The 19,170-nt window shown below is 42.3% G+C and overlaps 1 protein-coding gene and 2 pseudogenes across 1 annotated transcript; 1 reads left to right on the top strand and 2 right to left on the bottom strand.

Annotated features, from left to right (window-relative positions):
* Positions 1 to 2,525: 2,525 nt before the first annotated feature.
* On the top strand, positions 2,526 to 7,033 carry LOC147417415 (uncharacterized; annotated as a pseudogene).
* Positions 7,034 to 7,550: 517 nt separating this feature from the next.
* LOC147417414 (uncharacterized) lies at positions 7,551 to 8,269 on the bottom strand (annotated as a pseudogene).
* Positions 8,270 to 8,342: 73 nt separating this feature from the next.
* LOC147417413 (uncharacterized) lies at positions 8,343 to 8,819 on the bottom strand. The gene has a single exon (XM_086506759.1). The coding sequence runs from the start codon at positions 8,817 to 8,819 to the stop codon at positions 8,343 to 8,345; it is 477 nt and encodes a 158-aa protein (XP_086362885.1).
* Between the last annotated feature and the right edge of the window lie 10,351 nt (positions 8,820 to 19,170).

Raw genomic sequence — 19,170 nt, 5'->3', positions numbered from 1 at the left:
TTTTTTTATCCACAACCCTAGCTACATACCATGTGAGTTTCTTTAGGAAGTCTAAGTAATGATGGTCGACGACATGTCTTTAAGATGCGAGCGTAGGTGGTAGGTGATTGCATCTGGAGAGATGCACTCGCTCTGCATCAACTGAAAATTGTCTAGAGCTTCTTCGCCCCACCCCTATTCGGCATAGCTTTGACTAACAAAGTGCCAAGCATTGCGTTTTTTCTTGACAACCCTAGCTAACACTACCATGTGAGTTCTTTTGTCTATCTCAGCAATGATGGTAGAACTACGACATTTCTTTAAGATGCGAGTGTAGGTGATTGCATCTGGAGATATGCACTCGCTTCGCATCAGCCGAAAACATTTCAGATCTTCCTCTTCCCCTCCCTATTCGGCATATCTCTGACTAACAAAGTGCCAAGCATTGCGTTTTTTCTCGACAACCCTAGCTAACACTACCATGTGAGTCCTATTGCCCATCTCAACAATGATGGCCGGCGACATGTCTTTAAGATGCGATCGTAGGTGATTGCATCGGGAGAGATGCGTTCGCTTCGCATCAGCCGAAAATAGTTCAGAGCTTCCTCTTCCCTCCCCTATATTCCGCATATCTCTGACTAACAAAGTGCCAAGCATTGCGTTTTTTCTCCTCAACCCTAGCTAACACTACCATGTGAGTCCTTTTGCCCATCTTAGCAATGATGGCCGACGACATGTCTTTAATTGCGAGCGTAGGTGATTGCATCTGGAGAAAACGCTGCTACAGCCATGCAAAAACACTGATGTAGACCTCTGAAAATGCGGCTAATCTTGTCTGAGAACCGCTATCCCAAGGGCTGAAAAACACTAGATCAATGGCCGCAAAAACGTTGTCTAAGGGGGCTGAAAAACGATGTCAATCCAAGCTGAAAAACACTGTCCAAAGGGGCTGAAAAACGTTGTCCAAAGGGGCGTTCGCTTCGCATCGCTCCGAAGTGCGTTCGCTTTGCATCAGCTGAAAATTGAATTTTCGCTGCCCATTTCAGCATCTTGCATAGTGGCACATGCCTTCAAGGTGAATGCATCTGGAGCAATGCCTTGCCTCTGCATTGGCTGAAAACATTGGCTGCAAACAGCCTGGCTCCCTAGCCCTGCCACATTTGACCTACATGTTCTCGACAAAAACTACATTTGGCCTACATTGCAAAATTTGTGTGTTCTCTTCTCTGACAACACCGAACTAAAAGCACCATGTTAGTTCTTTTGCCCATCTTAGCAATGACGGTCGAACTGCGACATGTCTTTAAGATGCGAGTGTAGGTGGTTGCATCTGGAGAGATGCGTTCGCTTCCTATCGGCCAAAAGCAATTCAGAGATTCTTCGCCCCTCCCCTATTGGGCATATCTCTGACTGAGAAAGTGCCAAGCATTGTGTTTTTTCTCAACAAGCCCAACTAACAGTACCATGTGAGTTCTTTCGCCCATAGTAGTAGTGATTTCAAAACTACGAGATGTATTTAGGATGCGAGCGAAGGTGATTGCATCTGGAGACATGCGCTCACTTCACATGAGCTGAAAGCTGAATTTTGATCCCCATTTCAACATCTTGTATAGCGCCACATGCCTTTAAGTTGAATGCTACTGGGGCGATGCCTTGCCTCCGCATTGGCTGAAAACAGCGTTGGCTCCCTAGCCCTGCCAAATTTGGCCTACATGTTGAGCAAGGTATTGCGATAAATTGCATTTTTTCTCAACAAATTGAGCAAGGTAGTGCTTCTTCGTCCCACTCCTATTCGGCATATCCCATCTCAAGGATGGCAAATTGCCACATGTCTTTAAGATGCAAGCACAGGTGATTGTATCTAGAGAGATACGCTCGCTTCGCATCATCTAAAAATAGTTCAGAGCTTTCGGACCCTACCTCTACTTGGCATATCCTTGACCAACAAAATCATCATGAATTTTGTTGCCCATTTCAGCATCCTATATAGTGCCACATTCCTTCAAGAGGAACGCATAGGTAAATGCATCTAGAGTGATGCCCTGCATTTGCATTTGCTTAATACTTTCATATTCTTTTCGTAATTCTGACTTTCTAATCAATGTGTTTAGGTTTTTACACTTGTCTTCTGGTGTTTGAAGTTGCTTTTGACTTAAGGATCCAGGTTATTGTAAGTAGTTCTCTTTTTGCTCATTAAATCATCGTGATAAATGACAAGTTGACAAAATTTTGAATATTTTGTGTGTGGTAAGGTAATGGTGGCAGAATCAGAAACCACCCAACCCTCATTAGGAGCTGTTGTTGATACCCAGTCCCAACTTTCAAACCCAAAAGAGACTAGTCTTGATGTCTATGTTGAGAAGACCAAGACTAGGTACATGGAGCTTGATGCAAAACTCTTGCAAACTTGGGTTGCTAAGCATGAGGTATATCGAGATATAGAGCTCCCTTGGGTACCCTTGTGTCAATTGGTGGGTCATGAAGCAGTCTGCAGCACTAGAGGGAACATTGGGGAATTAGAAAATAAGTTTAAGAAAGTAGGATATATGTCAAGTCTTGGAAACTTTCTTGTTTCTGAATTTCTGCCCAATGGAGAGAGGATTGGCGTGTTAGAAGAGGAAGAGAAACAGTGGGATGCGTCCTTTTGGGGTGCTATTAATCGAGAGTTTAAGATGGAGTTATCCCTTTCTCAAAGTTGGATGCATCTTAAAGGTCAAAAATTGGTGGTACTCGATGGGAACCATCGTCTCAAAGCTTGGACGTCACAAATCAACACTCGTAAGTCTTGTTTGTTTTCAAAGATATTCATTGTACATCAATAAATATTGTAATACAAGTGTGAAAAAATTGTAGTTTGTCGTGATAATCCTTCAAAGTACGTGCGTGTTAAGTGCACCATGACGTATTTCTCTCCTAACGAACAATAGTTAATGCTATGGACTCTAGACTGCCTAAGCAGGTAAAAGGTAACTCTGGCACTCATTATTCTTTCTCCTTTGTAAGAATCTCTTCTGATGTTCTTTTTTGCTTGACACTTCCATAGCTTGACACAAACTCATGTGAAGCGGTCACTTGCAAGTTATATCTTTCTCATTAGGAGGCTCGATCTTGGAAACGAGCAAAGCTGGAAGAAATTCTTCGACGAAGAGGCTCTACAAGAAATTGAAGTAGAAATACAAGAGGACAAAAGGGTGCATCCTTGGATTTGGTGGAAAATTCCCCTTGGTTTGCTCATGCAGTTGATGTATTCGGTAGCTTACATATGCTTTGTACTCATCTGTCTCTTGTAAAGCATCTACAAAAATTTTGTTTCACATATAGGAAGAATTTAAGGAACAGCTATCAAAAAGACTCACAGAATTCAGCCTCTCTTGTGAAGATCAAGGCTATAATGAAACGTACAAGATCTCCATTGATGAGGTCGAGACGTATCTCAAGAATAAATACGGGTGCAAATTGGTTGCAGTGGCAAATCTGGCACTAGGAGAGAGGTGGTTTAGTAAGCTATATGGTCTAGACTAGGAGAGTGAACACATTGTCACACTTGATAAGCTTCTCACAATTACGCAAACCCCACTTATAGCACAAAGGTAATCTGGAAGTGCTTTTGGGATGGTATGTTGAAGTCGCTAATCCTTTTATGTGCTTTTTACTGCTTGCAGGAAGGTTTGGGTACTAGATCGTATTTTAAGCAAAGACATTCGTAGGCTATGGGGTTTTGATGGAGGAGAAAAAGAATGGTGCAACTATATAGCATACTACTCCTATTGGGAGTCAGTTGTGGAGCGAGCAATGGACCTTATAAAGGAGGACAAGGAAATGGCCTTTGATATTTGGAGCGACGCCATACGAGATTTCTTTTATTCTTGCCAAAAAGAGCACCTTCTTCACTGTTTTAGGGAGATATCTAAATTGACTCCTGGAATGAAAGTACAAAAGATGCCCTATTTGGAAGCTACAGCTTGGAGATTTGCATATAGGCAAGTATGGTTAGTAGAAGGTTTGCAAGCTGACAAGGGGACGGGGATGAAAATAATCTCTAATAGGAGATTTATGCATCAAAAGTTGTGTCTAATCCCAACAAGTCGAATCATGCATAAGTGTTTTTTCTTACCTTTGAAACCTACTAACAAACACGTGATCTATGAAATCAGTGACATTATTTTTAGGAAGCGCTTGCTACAACCCGGTTACCTAGGATGTGCTCGACCGTGGACGGAAAAGGGAGATGTAGTTTTAAATGTAATCACTCTCCTACATTGTCCTTCCTCTAATTATTGTGTGATCGACGTCGACAAACAACATCTGTCAAAATTGGAATCTTGAAGAAGGAACCATTCAACAGTATTGGAGCTTCATGAAGACAATTGCATGACTGGAACATATGTTTAAAAGTGTTGCAAGGATGGTCTCCAATGTCTAATGTTGGACGAGAGGACAGTGTTTTTACTTGTTGTCTTCCAGGAGAGGAAATGGTTTCTTTTGAAGAAGATTTATAAAGAGATTTGGATGATGAGTTCTACCTTTTTGTAGAACGTTGTAAACTTATTTGGATATACATGGTAGAACTCAATCAAGAGTTTTGTATTCGTTTTAATCTTATAAATATGGTCCTTTGTATTGCAATATTCAATTTGCATTTATGTCCATCTTCATTTTCATGCAATCTCATGTTATTAAGTGTATTCAAAATGATAGCAAAATGTGTGAAAACGTAACGAATTCGAAAAAAATCAATTCTTTGCTTTTTTATCAAAATGTGTGATACATCATTTCAAGCTTTGCATCCCTACTATTTGTGAAGCTGGTTCTCTAGCTTGATTTGCTTTTCATCTTTAAAATTTGTATGTCAAAAGTGCACCTTTGACAGTGTCCTTGTAATAGCTAAAAATATCCTATAATAAATTTAGCATGTTTTACAAGCTAAAAATTTTAAGGTTTCACTCTTACTACTGGTTCTACACTTCTAAAACATGTATCATATTCTTCGTACTTAGCATTTAAATTTAAAAGGTAAAGAAATGTCAATTTCTAGTTCATCATTTTCCTTGCACCTCCACACAAAGGCCACATTCACTAAAAATATTATTGTAGATGCTTCACATTACTCCATCTCTACTTTTCCACCACACCCACCATGAATTTCAACTTGGTTATTTATTATTGGCACTCTCAATGTAGAGCTATCTTTTTTGAGGAAATCTTGAGCTGGTTGCGAGCTAAGCTAATCAAGCTTCATCAAGATCGATAACCCCCCCCCCCCCCCTTCACGTCCCCACCTCTCTCTCTCCCTCCCTCACACCCACTCCCAATATTTATGTTTTCCTAAAAAGGGCTTCCTTTTATTGTCAATATTTTATTGGTAGCAAAATTTTCTATATGGATATTTATGCTTTTGTAAAAATGATAAATTTACCATAGTCAAAAAGCTATCTTCATAAAAATATTTATCAATTAGAGCTATGGTGTAAAAGATACGCACTAGAACTACATGTACAAATTTTTTTCATTGTGAAAATTTTGCACTAAGTAACTTGGAACAACAATGTGCAAATAATTCATTATAGTAACTTGAAAGTAGAAATAATTCTCATGTATGAAGTAGAGTATAATACCTAAAGATTCTTCTTTTTTTACTTACAATTGTGATGCATTTTTTTATTACTATGAAATGAGGGTGTGACAATAATAAACATGTGAAAAATAGAAGATTTACACCATAAATTCTACTTTGATAGTGAGAAAAGTGTTATTCACACTTTAAAGTGTGAATGTTAGAATTAACATCATGTTTTTCTAGGTGAGAAAAAGTCTCAAACTTGTTGTGTGTGCACCTTATTAATGTGGCCTCCATCATTTCATACCTCACCTAAATAGCCGAGCCCGAGCCTTCAAAATCTTCCCTTCCTGATCGGAGCCCATAGCGGTGTTAAAAGGGTCCCTACAGGTAATCTCCTTTTTCAACCATTCCGAATCGCACCAATCACACATCTGGTTTCAACATTGTCTGGCTGCCAATGTTTCAAAACAAGAGATTTAATTTCTCTCCAGTTATTATTAGCATGCCATGCCATCATCTCAGATTCCAAAGGCAGTTTTTTTTTTCCAGAAAAGCTGACAAGTCAGCTTTGTTATCCCACCAACAGAGTGCATCAGGCCGGACACCCGAAACCATCCGTTGCCTTTGAGATACCGCCAGGAGCGCTTACTGGGGGTTGTGCCCACCACCTTGGTGATGAAACTCCAACCCTTTTCCTACAGATAATCTCATTTTTCAACCACTCTGAACTGAACCAATCACATATCTGGTTTCAACATTGTCTGGTTGCCAATGTTTCAAAACAAGAGATTTTGTCTCCAGTTATTATTAGCATGCCATGCCATGATCTAAGATTCCAAAGGCTTTTTTGCACAAGGATGTCCTATTGGCAAGAGAATCACTCTCCTCTTATTTTGGTTAGTGCTTCTTTGCAGTTTTTGCATGCGTCCTTTGTGGGTTCATGTTCTTACCTTTGTAGAAACCTCGAAGGTCCATTGAGAAAAAGCACCGGTCTTTGGAGCTCCTCTCGATTAGTAGCTAATTGTTCATCTTCCTACATTTGTAGAAACCCTTGTGAAGGTCCTTTGAGAAAAAGCGTCGATCTTTGGAGCTCCTTTTATTAGTAGTTAATTGTTCCTACTACTACTACTCGCTTCCATTTTTATTGCAGCCTTAGCTGGAACCTCAATGAGATTCATCCATGCTAGCTCTCCGCTAACGGCCCAATTGAGGTGGCCTATATGTAGCCATCAACTTGTCTGCAAGAAAATGCGAATGACAGATTCAATCTCGAGTGCAGATGGAGGGATATTTTTACGCTCACTTTCTTACCATTAGGATAGATGCACTTACCATGACACTCTATGCACCATTCCTTTATAATGCAGCTCCACACTCCCACGCTCCTCCGGAGCCTTGCTGAGGCTGCTGAGGAAGCTTTCCATTAAAGCTTGGAGGAAGCAAGGAAGAGAAGAGGAGGAAGAGAGGAGCATTGGGAAGAAGTGTGGAAATTAGAGGTACTGCTCTACTTTGTGCATACACACACATAGAGACGTGCTAGTGCAGGAGGCGGTTACCAAGAGACACGTGTGGACAGATGCAACCGCTCACATTATTCGGGTTGGAGACCTCTATTAATAGAGGTATGATTGAGATTACAAAAGTCATGCTGACGTGTCAAAGCCTTGTGGCTTATTTCCAACACTCCCCCATAAGCAAAAAATTCTTTGATAATTGGAGAGATGATGCATTGCAGATTTTCTATATGCACAATGCATTACAATCATGCTCAGCTAGTTTGCTTGAAGCTCTTGAAGTCTTTGAGAAATTTGAGCTGCTTGGCTGCATTCTTCATCTTTCATCTTGGCATGTTCGGGTGTTGGTAATCTTTTGGTCGCCAGAAAGGAGCTTCGGATGCTCGAGCTTCATTTGCTACATTTCTCCCCCTCAAGGGAGTGCATCCAAATGCAGATGGAGAACCATGAGGTAAGTGTGGGGGTTGCCCACATTGTGAACATTAATAGCAAGAGTGCTATTGTCCATCGCCCAATAAATGTTTTGGATCGGGAGCAGCAAAGGATCCATGTGGAAGGAGGGATTTAGTACTTTGTTGAGGGGTTGGAAGAAGAGGTATCACAATGTTGCCAACGGTAATGAATGTTAGAGCCGATAGTGTTGGACACCATGGTGAAGCTGAGGGATTAAGTGGTGCAGAGGGTGGAGAGGCAGCCATATAGGCTGTGAAGCAAGAGATGGTCGTCGGAGGAAAGAGGTAGGTGATTGAGAGGATGAGTTGTTGGAGAGATTTGTCAATATGGGTGTGGAGGAACGTTGTCGAAGGAAAGAGACATCCAGTGAAGAGGAAGCAACCTGTAGAGGTACAAGGAGTTCCGCTTCAGATCGTGAGAGCCCATGGCTGGAAGGAGTTTTGGATTTCCCATGGCCGTAAGGGAAAGGTTGAGGGTCAGATGGTCAAGAGCTTATGATTGAGGCTCGCCCAGTTGTAGGCATGTAGTTCAAGGTTGTCGATGGCGAGGGTCTTGAAAAAGATGCAGGACTTCCAGCAAGGTGAGGATGTGGTTTTGTTGGTGATGCATGGCTCCCAAAGTGGAGGGTTTTCAAGGAAATGGGAAGATGAAGTTGGGCAGGGAGCAACTCCTTGTTGTAAGGACCCCCCGGATCAAACACTTGTACATCAACTTCATTCGTAGCCTCATCTTTCTCTTCGTCTTCTACGAGTAGGGGAACCATTGTGTATGCTTCTTGAAAATCAAGGAAGCAAAAGTGATTACGAAATTGACTTGCATGTAAAGCAGAAATGAATTTACTGTATTTTGGTATGGCTCGTCATTTCATCATTTTCTTCTTCAGAAGGTTGTTCATTTTCTTGCATGTTGCTTTCTGCAGCACTGGCAGCTTGCCCAACAACTTGCGGGTCAGAGGCTCTGAGATGCATTGGAAAAACTTGTGTTGCAGTGGTTTCGCCAGGCTCAGAGGTTGAGGTTGATTCTTTTGTTGCTTGTCCTGCAGCGTTTTCGCCAGGCTCAGAGGTCCGTTCTTTTGTTGCTTGTCCTGCAGTGTTCTCGCCAGGCTCAGAGGCTGACATCGCTTGCCCAGTTTTGTGCAGGTTACTAAGATGGTCAGAGACGGGTTCTTTGTTTTGAGAATGCAGGTTGAATTTCTCTGCTTCGCTTGTGGCTTGCCCTTGAGGGAATTGATGAGGATTAGAGGCCCAAGAATATTGAAGAAAGAAGTCCCGTGCGAGGAGAGGTCCACAATGGGGATCGCCTTCTGCAGCCATATTATTGGCGAGGAATTTTGCACGGAGCGCAGTCACTGTGCGCAGCCAAGTGAGACGAGATGATGGGCGGCATCACAGGCACGTAGGAGTGCTATCTACTCGATGATACCATGTGGAAATTAGAGGTGATACTCTACACTGTGCATACACACACACATAGACGTGCTGGTGCAGGAGGCGCTTACCAAGAGATGCATGTGGACAGATGAAACCGCTCACATTATTCGAGTTGGAGACCTCTATCAATAGAGGTACGATTGAGATTACAAACGTCATGCTGACGTGTCAAAGCCTTGCATCTTATTTCCAACAAGAAGAACCAAGGGAGGAGAAAGAAGAGGAGGAAGAAAGCTTGGGATCGAGTTGTTTTAAGCCTGTAGAGCCGTCGAGCGCCACCACTACGGAGCTGTTCCTGCTGCCTCTTGTCCGTCACCGCCCAGTGCTGATGTCGCCGGCGGTGCTACCCTGCAGCACCCGAGAGGAAAACCAAAACTCTCTCTCTCTCTTTCTGATAGGGATGCAGCCCCCCCCACCACCTCTTCCTTGGCCAGCAGTGAGCGGGAAGAAGTCCACACTCCCTCCCACGCTCGCCATTCGTTTGTCTCTCTGTTCAAATAGAGGTTACATCATTTGAAATTTTTTGTCATTTTCTTGAGTTCAAGGGTTAAGGCATTAAGCCCACTTTCTACCTTCCACCCACCACTTTCCAATTCTAGCCTTAACAGGCTCATCACACGCAAAATAGCAGCAGTGTGTAAGCTTCCGTAGCAAGGCTTTTTGAGGTAATCGGATACGGTATCAAAAAGTTCTTTCCCGCACCAGAAAATTCCGGTGATATTTTGCAGAACATTCTAGCAAGGCTCTCTTCATGCAAAAATTATTAGGTAGAGGAAACTTCAACGTTTTAGTTTCTGCAACAGACTCGCTTACCTTACCGCATTGGATTCGTGCCGCCGTCGGGAGCTTTTTGCATCGGATTCTCCTCGATAGAGGGGGGTGACTATTTTCTATGTGCTTTTCTTTAGCGTGTGCTTTCTAATTTTGCAACTTTTCGCATTTCTTTAAATTTTTTTAAAAAATAAAGATATCTGCCCCGTTTGCTAGTTCTTTAGCTTTTTCTAGACTTCTCTCCTCGATCGTGGGCTTAACCCCGATCGAGTTATCTGGCCGCAGACGTCAGATTTTGACCCGTCCGGAGGCACGCTCCTCGGTCATGCCACGTGATCCGCAAGCACCCTTCTCGTCCGTAGACCCTGTGCTAGGACCCGGGGCACCCGTAGAGGCCTCCATGCCTGATGACCCTCTTCCAACCGATGAGCCGAAAGAAATGGACACCGAGGCCGTCAAGGGTGACAAAGAGGACCTCTTGGAGTACGGCCTGGATGATTATGACCTCGCCGATCCAACGGACCTCGTGTCAGAGATGGAGCTCTCTAGCGGGATGTACCACTATTTTACCACCAAACTGACCACCTTAGAGAGGATCCAGGGTGATTTGGTTACGATGCTTCAAAGCATCTCCACGCGGTTAGGCGCGTTGAAAGTGGCTTCGCTTAATCCAACTCCTCGAGGCAGACGGACCCCTGCGGCGCAGGTGAGCTTAGTCTCGTCAGCGTTCACAGGGGTACCACTCAATGTACCGGCAGGGCTGTCTGTAGAGACAACCTCGCACTTCCTCAAAGACCTAAAGCCGCCGAGGTTTGGGGGCGAGGAACAGGAATGAAACAAAGACTCTATCAATATTTTCCTAGAGCGAAGTGGTTGAACTTGCATGCGCTGTGATAGTAGCCTAGCCACGTGCAGCCCGTAGAGGCTAGCCTCTCATTAACTGGCAAGGCTTACAAGTGGTGGATGAATCTAACTCCTCATTCTGCCACTTGGATGGAAATTGAAGCGATGTTTTGCAAAGAATTCTTGCCAGCTAATGACGAGAGAAAAAATGGGAGTTGTGGGATAAATGTTCTATGGAGAACAAATCCCTAACTCAATACATCTCGGACTATAGGGGGATATTACTCAAGCTAAAAATGATCGATGAATTCCAAAAGCTACGGGGCTTCAAGAGAGGTTTCATAGACCGTTACCTTGAGTACGTAGAGCCCTTAGCACCTAAAGATCTTTCTAAGGCTATTAAATATGCATAGATATTTGATGACATCAAGCGCCGTGGTGTGAGAGATGGGGCAGGGCGGAGTGGAGAGAAGAAAGGGTGCAGGGTTTAAGAGGAAAGAGTTCCGTAGTGAACGGCCAGGGGATAAGATAGACAAAGGGAATCAAAACGGTCGTTAGTCCAAAAAACCACGACCTTTCAAGAAAAAGAGAGAGAGTCGAAAATCCACAAGAAAGAGCAGTACACTAAAGCACGCAACATTAGGGCCAAAAACAACTAAAAAGGGTTGTTTGTTAATCTAAGGATTAAGGAAAAGTCCAATAGTCATTTGACACGTATACAAAAGTATGGCACTCTTGTCTCCTCTATTTTGGGTTTCGGTGGTCCTATTTTGACGAAGAACGGCTAAATGTCTTGATCATAATTAAAGCTGAAACTGCTATATTTAGGTGCTTTCGGCAAGTGATCTCATTAAATTTGCGGCCCAAAGTAATGAAGTCTCATCTTTTATTCTATTTTATATTTCACAAAAGTGTTGTCAAAATATACGAAATCTATGTTAGAAGGCTCTCAAAACAAGGCCATTAATGACAAATCACCTACTTTTTTCAAATGTATACCTTTTTCACTCTCTCTCTATTTTGTGAGGGGTTTAAGTCTTTTCGTCTCTATATTTTCGTTCTTTTTTTCTAATCTTTGAGTTTTCATGGCGTCTTTGGCACGTCGCCCTTCACATAACATAACTTCTTATGACTTTCATAACGTTAGAGAGGATGGTCTTTGGAAGCCCATATCTTTTCGTGTGAATGACTGGGTAACAATGCTTCCTTCATGCAAAGGTGTACACAGAGTGAAGAGAACTAAACGTGATAAAGTAAAAAACCATTGGAAAGGTCCTGTTCTTGCTTTCAAAGTGACCGACAATGGTTGGCTAGCTAAGGTTCAACATGTGTACATGGCCAAGGATATGGTGTTGGACTGGGACGAACATCCCACGCTGCATTCTTACTATAAGTAAAGTAAAACTTCTATTTGATACAATAAATTTGTCATTCTCCCATTGTTTTTTCTCATTTTTTGATTCCATTCCAGACATATTTCCTTCAACAGCTGTGGAATGGCAGCCTGTGGAGAGATGAAGTGGGACATTCAAAACAATGCATAAAGGGATTGCAAATGCTATGTATGCTGACAAGCCACCTTCCTTTTATACAACAATGGATTTGTTTGTTTATTTTTGCAGAATACAAGGTTCTATCAGGAGAAGGTGCATATGGAGAACTACATCAGTTACCCGTTCCCACCATAAGTTCACTTGACTGGGAAGCTCTTCATGCATGTACTATATCAATCTTCAAATCCAAGATCAAAGAAGACATCCTTAACACTAGGTTGGTAATGGGACACTTTTATGTCTTGTTAACTGACCATTTTCCTTGAATTATGTCAAGAGTTTCAAAATGGATTTTGAGGTGCTATCTATCTAGAAAGTTATCTCATGAGCTGAAAAAAACTCGACATTTTTTTGGAATATCAATTCCATCTTTAACATTGTCCTTGCACAACATTTCATAACCTAAACTGTGTGAAAAAACGGGTCCTGTTTTTGGCTTTTTTCAACTTTTTACGACTATACCACTCTAGAATTCATGTTTGTGAGGTCTATAATGCTAGAGAACTATCTTTAGTAGTCCTCAACATGTCCTGATGCTTCTAGGGAGAAATAAATATTAAAGTTGTAAGTTATAACCAAATTACAAAAAATGTCAAATCTTGTTTTTTAGCCAATTTTAGGTCTTCTATGATTTTTTTGGTGGATTTCATGATATCCACATGCATTTTTGATTTTCTATGTCGCATATTGTAACATATAGCTAACATTCCTTGAGTTTTGGGGCACCTAATACCCTATTTTGCATAGTACACAACGATGGTTGATTTTTTCAATTATACAAGAAAACGAAACATTCTAGTATATCAAGTATAGCTTTTTCAATATTGTTAGTTTCTTGTGACAACTACATGCATTTTGTAGGTAGTAACCATATCTAGTCATAAGGATCAAATTTGGCTAGATATTGAATAGTTTCTATGGGATTCTACAACTCATAATGTTGAACCCACTTTTTTCATGTTTGCTGTATTAAACACTTCATCTTTGTCCCCAAGATTCCCCTTGGTAGGAGATGTATTATTATTTTGACATGCTCCATGGCTCCTTATGAACATAAAGGACAATATGGAACTAAGAAAACATGCATATATTATTTTTATTGAGCGTGGCTAAAGAAACTTTGATGATATGTTTGCAGAATGGTAAAAATTCAACTTTTATGTACCTATTTATTTTGGCAAAACAAAAAATAGTGAGTGAGAAGCAATCATATGTTGTGATCACCAACCCATTGAAGTTAACTAGGGAATTTATCTCAAGTCCTACAAAAATCCTAAATCTTATTTTTATGCAACAAAACGTAAGAAATGACTGTTTTGATGAAAATGCACTTGTCCATCAACTTTGGAGGCTTGGTGTGACTAAAAGATGAGAAATATTACAAGTTTCTTATTTTTTCCATGTGTAGTAGGCCTTGAACTATAACCTCATGAAAGGATTCTACAAAATGAGTGGATCTACTATGGTCTTGGAGGTTTTTTTCAAAACCCTGAAAGGACACTTTTATGTCCTGTTAGGTTACCAACCTAGTGTTAAAGCTATGTCTCCGGCAGGATATCAAGAAGGATTAAAGTTCAATGGTTCTTGCCTATACATGTCTTTGTGGCATGTTTCAAAACAATGGACTTGCAGAGTACAAAGACGATGTGGCTTAATAGAATACTTTCTATGAAAGATTTGGATAATGTACTTGGAGACGGAAGGAGCACCAAAAAAACTTTCCATATTGACGATAATATTAGTTGTAGAGTAAGCCCAAATTCTATGTCTATCTCATATCAACTATGTCGCCAATCATTAGTTCTGGGCTACGACTATAGGAGATGGAGAAGAAAATTAGGTAGCTGGGTTCCTCTCGACTCTCAGAAAAAATTTTCAGAGTTTAAACTAAAGGTCACAGTCCATCCACACACCAAGTATAGAAGCCTTATAGTAACAACAAATTGGAGACTACATGATGTTAGAGAATCTCTTGAGTTTCTTAATGAAACATCTCCTAAGTATAGGTTCAAAGTGGATGGAATGTGGTGAGCACAAGGATGGAGAATTCAACCTCTTGCATCACATGCCTTCACCCAAAAATAGTTTTATTTGAGCCACTTGCAAGGACATGAAAAACAAGTTCAATATTATAATCATTGCATTTTGCCAATATATTTATCTTTTCTCTACCTTATTGTGATCATTATTTATGTTGTTTTAAACTTACGTGACACAATGATACACATTTAAGAATTGATAATTGGTATTAAGTATTTGAAGTACAAAATTATGAATCACCAAAGGGTATATGTTCATATGGACAAAATGAACAAAAGTGTATATAAGTTTTGTGGAGAAATCAATCATGAAACTCCACTTTTCTTTTTGCTTGAGAGTATTCTGCATCCTTAGAAACCCTTTTTCTTTTGTATTCAGGAGGGGGAGAAAGTTCAAGAGTGGGTGGTGGTGACTTGGGCTCCTCAGGGCTTGGCACGGGGACTTGGCAAGGGTTGGTGCTTTGGGATCCTGAGGAGTGGTTGGCTTGGGTGACTTGGCAACCTTCTTTGGCAACGTGATTAGTAGCTTGAAAGGTGAGCTAGGTGCCTCCCCTTACTCTTCTTAGCTGTACGACGCTTTTGAACCTTGAATTTCAATGGTGAGTGGAATGGATGGACCTTTGTCTCTTCTCTTCTTTTCGCAGGTCTCTTCTTCATGGTGGGACTCTTCCCCTTGGTAGGACTCTTCTTGGCATGGCTCTTCTTTGTAGGACTCTTCTTCTTGTGATTCCTTTGTAGGACCAATCTTACAGAGTTACTTGTGAAATTTATGAATTCACAGACAACTCAAGGAGCCACAAGTGGCACGGTTCAAGGGAACCAAGCTCGCTCAAGGAGTCCAAGAGACAAGTGATGTAGAAGATGCAGAAGGTAGCAATGCACTACTTAAGAATATCACCATTCCTGAGTTTCACGGGGAAGAGCATGATTGCAACAAGGATGTGGTCAATGCGTTCTTACACAAATGGAGTGATATTCATATATTCACTATACAGCATAACACAAAGATTTCGATGCAGCAAATTTCGACGGCCGTACCTTTCCACGCGTTTTTTGAGGGACTTGCAGTCCGTTGATATACACATGGAAAGGGGTGTCGAAATGCACGTGGAAATACGTGTGGAAAGGTAAACATTACCACGCGTATTTCCACAGATATTCCCACGTGTTTTTCGACGCATATTTCAACGAAAAAAAAATTGGAGGAAAAAAAAGAAATCCGCGCCTGCGATGCGCTCAGATCTGCTCTTGGCTGAAACCTGCTACACAGGTATTATGAGCTCTCCCCCCCCCCCCCCCCCCCCCCCCCCCCCCCTCTCTCTCTACATCGTGTGTGTGTGTGTAGGGGAGAGAGAGAGAGAGAGAGAGAGAGAGAGAGAGAGAGAGAGAGAGAGAGAGAGAGAGAGAGAGAAGTGTGTGTGTGTGTGTGTGTAGGAAATAGAGAGAGAGAGAGAGAGAGAGAGAGAGAGAGAGAGATGTGTGTGTGTGTGTGTAGGAAATCAAAGAGAGAGAGAGAGAGAGAGAGAGAGAGAGAGAGAGAGAGAGAGAAATGTGAAGAGGAAGGTGCAATGGAAAAGCTTAAGGGACAAAGGAAGGTGCACAGAGGAGACGTTAGTTGGCGATGGCGTGAAGAAATGAGCGCATGAAGTGAAGGTAAGAAAAATGATGAATAATAATTGATATTGCATGGCAAGGCGTGCCCAAGATGTTTCAATATAGGCCAATATCTAAATACACAATATAGTGCTTAATATTGCTTGGAGCTTTTTTAAAAAGTTGAGCAACGATGGCGTCGTCGTTGCTCAAACTCAAAAGAAAGAAGAAAATGGACGAAGTATAGCTTGGAAGCGTCGAGCTCGCATTAGAGGCAGGCGTGTTGTAAGCAAGAGAGGCGATATAAGCTGTGGGAGGCGAGGGTCCATCAACGTGAATAGGGTATGTTTCGTGTTTGGTTTGATGTGATTACGACGAGCTGTGGTATGAGAGAGAGGGCGTTTGCCAGGGAAAGCGGGGTAGGGGGGCCTTCACAGGCAACATAACGAGATGTGGCGTGAGAGCGAGGAAGAAAAACGAAATGAAATGAAATGTTATCTGAACGTCTTCAAAATGCCCTGCGTGAGAGAGAGGGAGAAAAATGAAATGAGCTAAAATGTTATATAACCTTTTCAAAAGGCCATAGTGACCTATAAGACCATTTTGAAGGCCAAAAAGTTACAATGTGGTTGATTTCCTTGACATACCATTTGTGGAAGTGCCCAATACCCCCTCTAAATCCACATCCATAGAGCCTCGCAATGGGTGAATGCATTTATGTGCACCGATGACATCAGTGAGGATGACATTTGTTTCTTTTTGGCATTGTCCATTTGGGGCAAATTTTGTCTTGGTTTCAAGCTTGGCTCCCTCATTCTCCCTTGCATTTCCCCTTCTTCCACTGCTTCCCATCCTATCCCTATACCAAATAGCCGCTCAAAACAATAGATGACGGATAATTTTTATATACTTTAGGGTTTGTTTATTACTGAGCAGATGACAAAGATGTTGTGGCGGTTACATTGCATGGCGGTTTCATCTTTCTCATTCTGTCCAACAAGGATGCCCCTTGGCCCCTTATTTGTTTTTGTTCTTTGCTGAGGCGTCTTGGTTCACACTTGCCGGATGATGGACTAGGTGGTCGACATTCTAGTGGTCCAAAGGGCTTGGCGAGATGCGAAGCAGTGATACCAAGGGTGGCGAGTGGACACCATGGCTAGCCTATCATTCCTACCTCAATCTGGATATGTGTAGCTGTCTCTCAAATATATTTCTTAGTAGTTTTGGATGGGAGGTACTCTGTTGTATATATAATCTGTTTTGTGTGGTCTAGGGGAACTAGTCTCAGGTCTAGAGTCGAGTGATTGTCAGAGCACTTCCCACGCTCCTACAGCCATGCAAAAATGCTGATGTAGACTTCTTAAAATGCGGCTAATCTTGGCTGAGAATCGCTGTCCCAAGGGGCTGGATCAATGGCCGCAAAAACGTTGTCCAAGGGGGCTGAAAAACGTTGGCTGAGAAACACTGTCCAAAGGGGCTGAAAAACGTTGTCAATCCCGGCTGAAAAACGTTGTTCAAAGGGGCTGATCTGCTACGGAGGTGGCTGCTGAAAACGTTGGCCTTCACTGATGGAAAACGCCAGGGCTTTGCGGGGTTTCTTGCTTCAGAAGTCTTCCAGAGGGTAGGTGCAACGACATGTCTTTAAGATGTGAGCGTAGGTGATTGCATCCGGATAGATGCGTTCACTTTGCATCACCCGAGAATAGTTCAGAGCTTCCTCTTCCCTCCCTTATTCGGCATATGTCTGACTAACAAAGTGACAAGCATTACTTTTTTTCTCCACAACCCTAGTTAACACTACCATGTGAGTTCTTTAGGAAGTCTCACTAATGATGGTCAACGACATGTCTTTAAGATGCAAGCGTAGGTGGTAGGTGATTGCATCTGGAGAGATGCGCTCGCTCTGCATCAGCTGAAAATTGTCTAGAGCTTCTTCGCCCCACCCCTATTCGGCATATCTCTGACTAACAAAGTGCCAGGCATTGCATTTTTTCTTGACAACCCTAGCTAACACTACCATGTGAGTTATTTTGTCCATCTCAGCAATGATGGCCGAACTGCAACATTTCTTTAAGATGCGAGTGTAGGTGATTGCATCTGGAGATATGCACTCGCTTTGCATCAGCCAAAAACAGTTCAGATCTTCCTCTTCCCTCCCCTATTCGGCATATCTCTGACTAACAAAGTGCCCAGCATTGAGTTTTTTCTCGACAACCCTAGCTAACACTACCATGTGAGACCTATTGCCCATCTCAACAATGTTGGCCTACGACATGTCTTTAAGATGCGATCGTAGGTGATTGCATCGGGAGAGATGCGTTCGCTTCGCATCAGCCGAAAATAGTTCAGAGCTTCCTCTTCCCTCCCCTATATTCCGCATATCTCTGACTAACAAAGTGCCAAGCATTGCGTTTTTTCTCCTCAACCCTAGCTAACACTACCATGTGAGTCCTTTTGCCCATCTTAGCAATGATGGCCGACAACATGTCTTTAAGATGCGAGCGTAGGTGATTGCATCTGGAGAAAATGCTGCTACAGCCATGCAAAAACACTGATGTAGACCTCTAGAAATGCAGCTAAACTTGGCTGAGAATCGCTATCCCAAGGGGCTGAAAAACGCTAGATCAATGGCCGCAAAAACGTTGTCTAAGGGGGTTGAAAAACGCTGTCAATCCAGGCTGAAAAGCACTGTCCAAAGGGGCTGAAAAACGTTGTCAATCCCGGTTGACGAGTGTAGGTGGTTGCATCTGGAGAGATGCGTTCGCTTCCTATCGTCCAAAAGCAATTTAGAGCTTCTTCGCCCCTCCCCTATTGGGCATATCTCTGACTGACAAAGTGCCTAGCATTGTGTTTTTTCTCAACAAGCCCAACTAACAGTACCATGTGAGTTCTTTCGCCCATAGTAGTAGTGATTTCAAAACTACGAGATGTATTTAGGATGCGAGCGAAGGTGATTGCATCTGGAGACATGTGCTCACTTGGCATCAGCTGAAAACTGAATTTTGATCCCCATTTCAACATCTTGTATAGCGCCACATGCCTTCAAGTTGAATGCTACTGGGGCGATGCCTTGCCTCCGCATTGGTTGAAAACATCATTGGCTCCCTACCCCTGCCACATTTGGCCTACATGTTGAGCAAGGTATTGCGATAAATTGCATTTATTCTCGACAAATTGAGCAAGGTAGTGCTTCTTCGTCCTCCTCCTATTTGGCATATCCCATCTCAAGGATGGCAAATTGCCACATGTCTTTAAGATGCAAGCACAGGTGATTGTATCTAGAGAGATATGCTCGCTTCGCATCATCTAAAAATAGTTCAGAGCTTTCGGACCCTACCTCTACTTGGCATATCCTTGACCAACAAAATCATCATGAATTTTGTTGCCCATTTGAGCATCCTATATAGTGCCACATGCCTTCAAGGGGAACGCATA

The sequence above is a fragment of the Adiantum capillus-veneris genome, chromosome 30 (assembly GCF_014529385.1).
Source record: "Adiantum capillus-veneris isolate H3 chromosome 30, ASM1452938v2, whole genome shotgun sequence".
Taxonomy (NCBI): Eukaryota; Viridiplantae; Streptophyta; class Polypodiopsida; order Polypodiales; family Pteridaceae; genus Adiantum; species Adiantum capillus-veneris.
Note: the sequence above shows the minus strand (reverse complement) of the source record. Positions and strands in the feature narration are given on the sequence as shown.

What these genes read in the sequence shown, in the direction of transcription:
- LOC147417413 (XM_086506759.1), bottom strand. Translation starts at nt 8,819, where the DNA reads ATGGCTGCAGAAGGCGATCCCCATTGTGGACCTCTCCTCGCACGGGAC.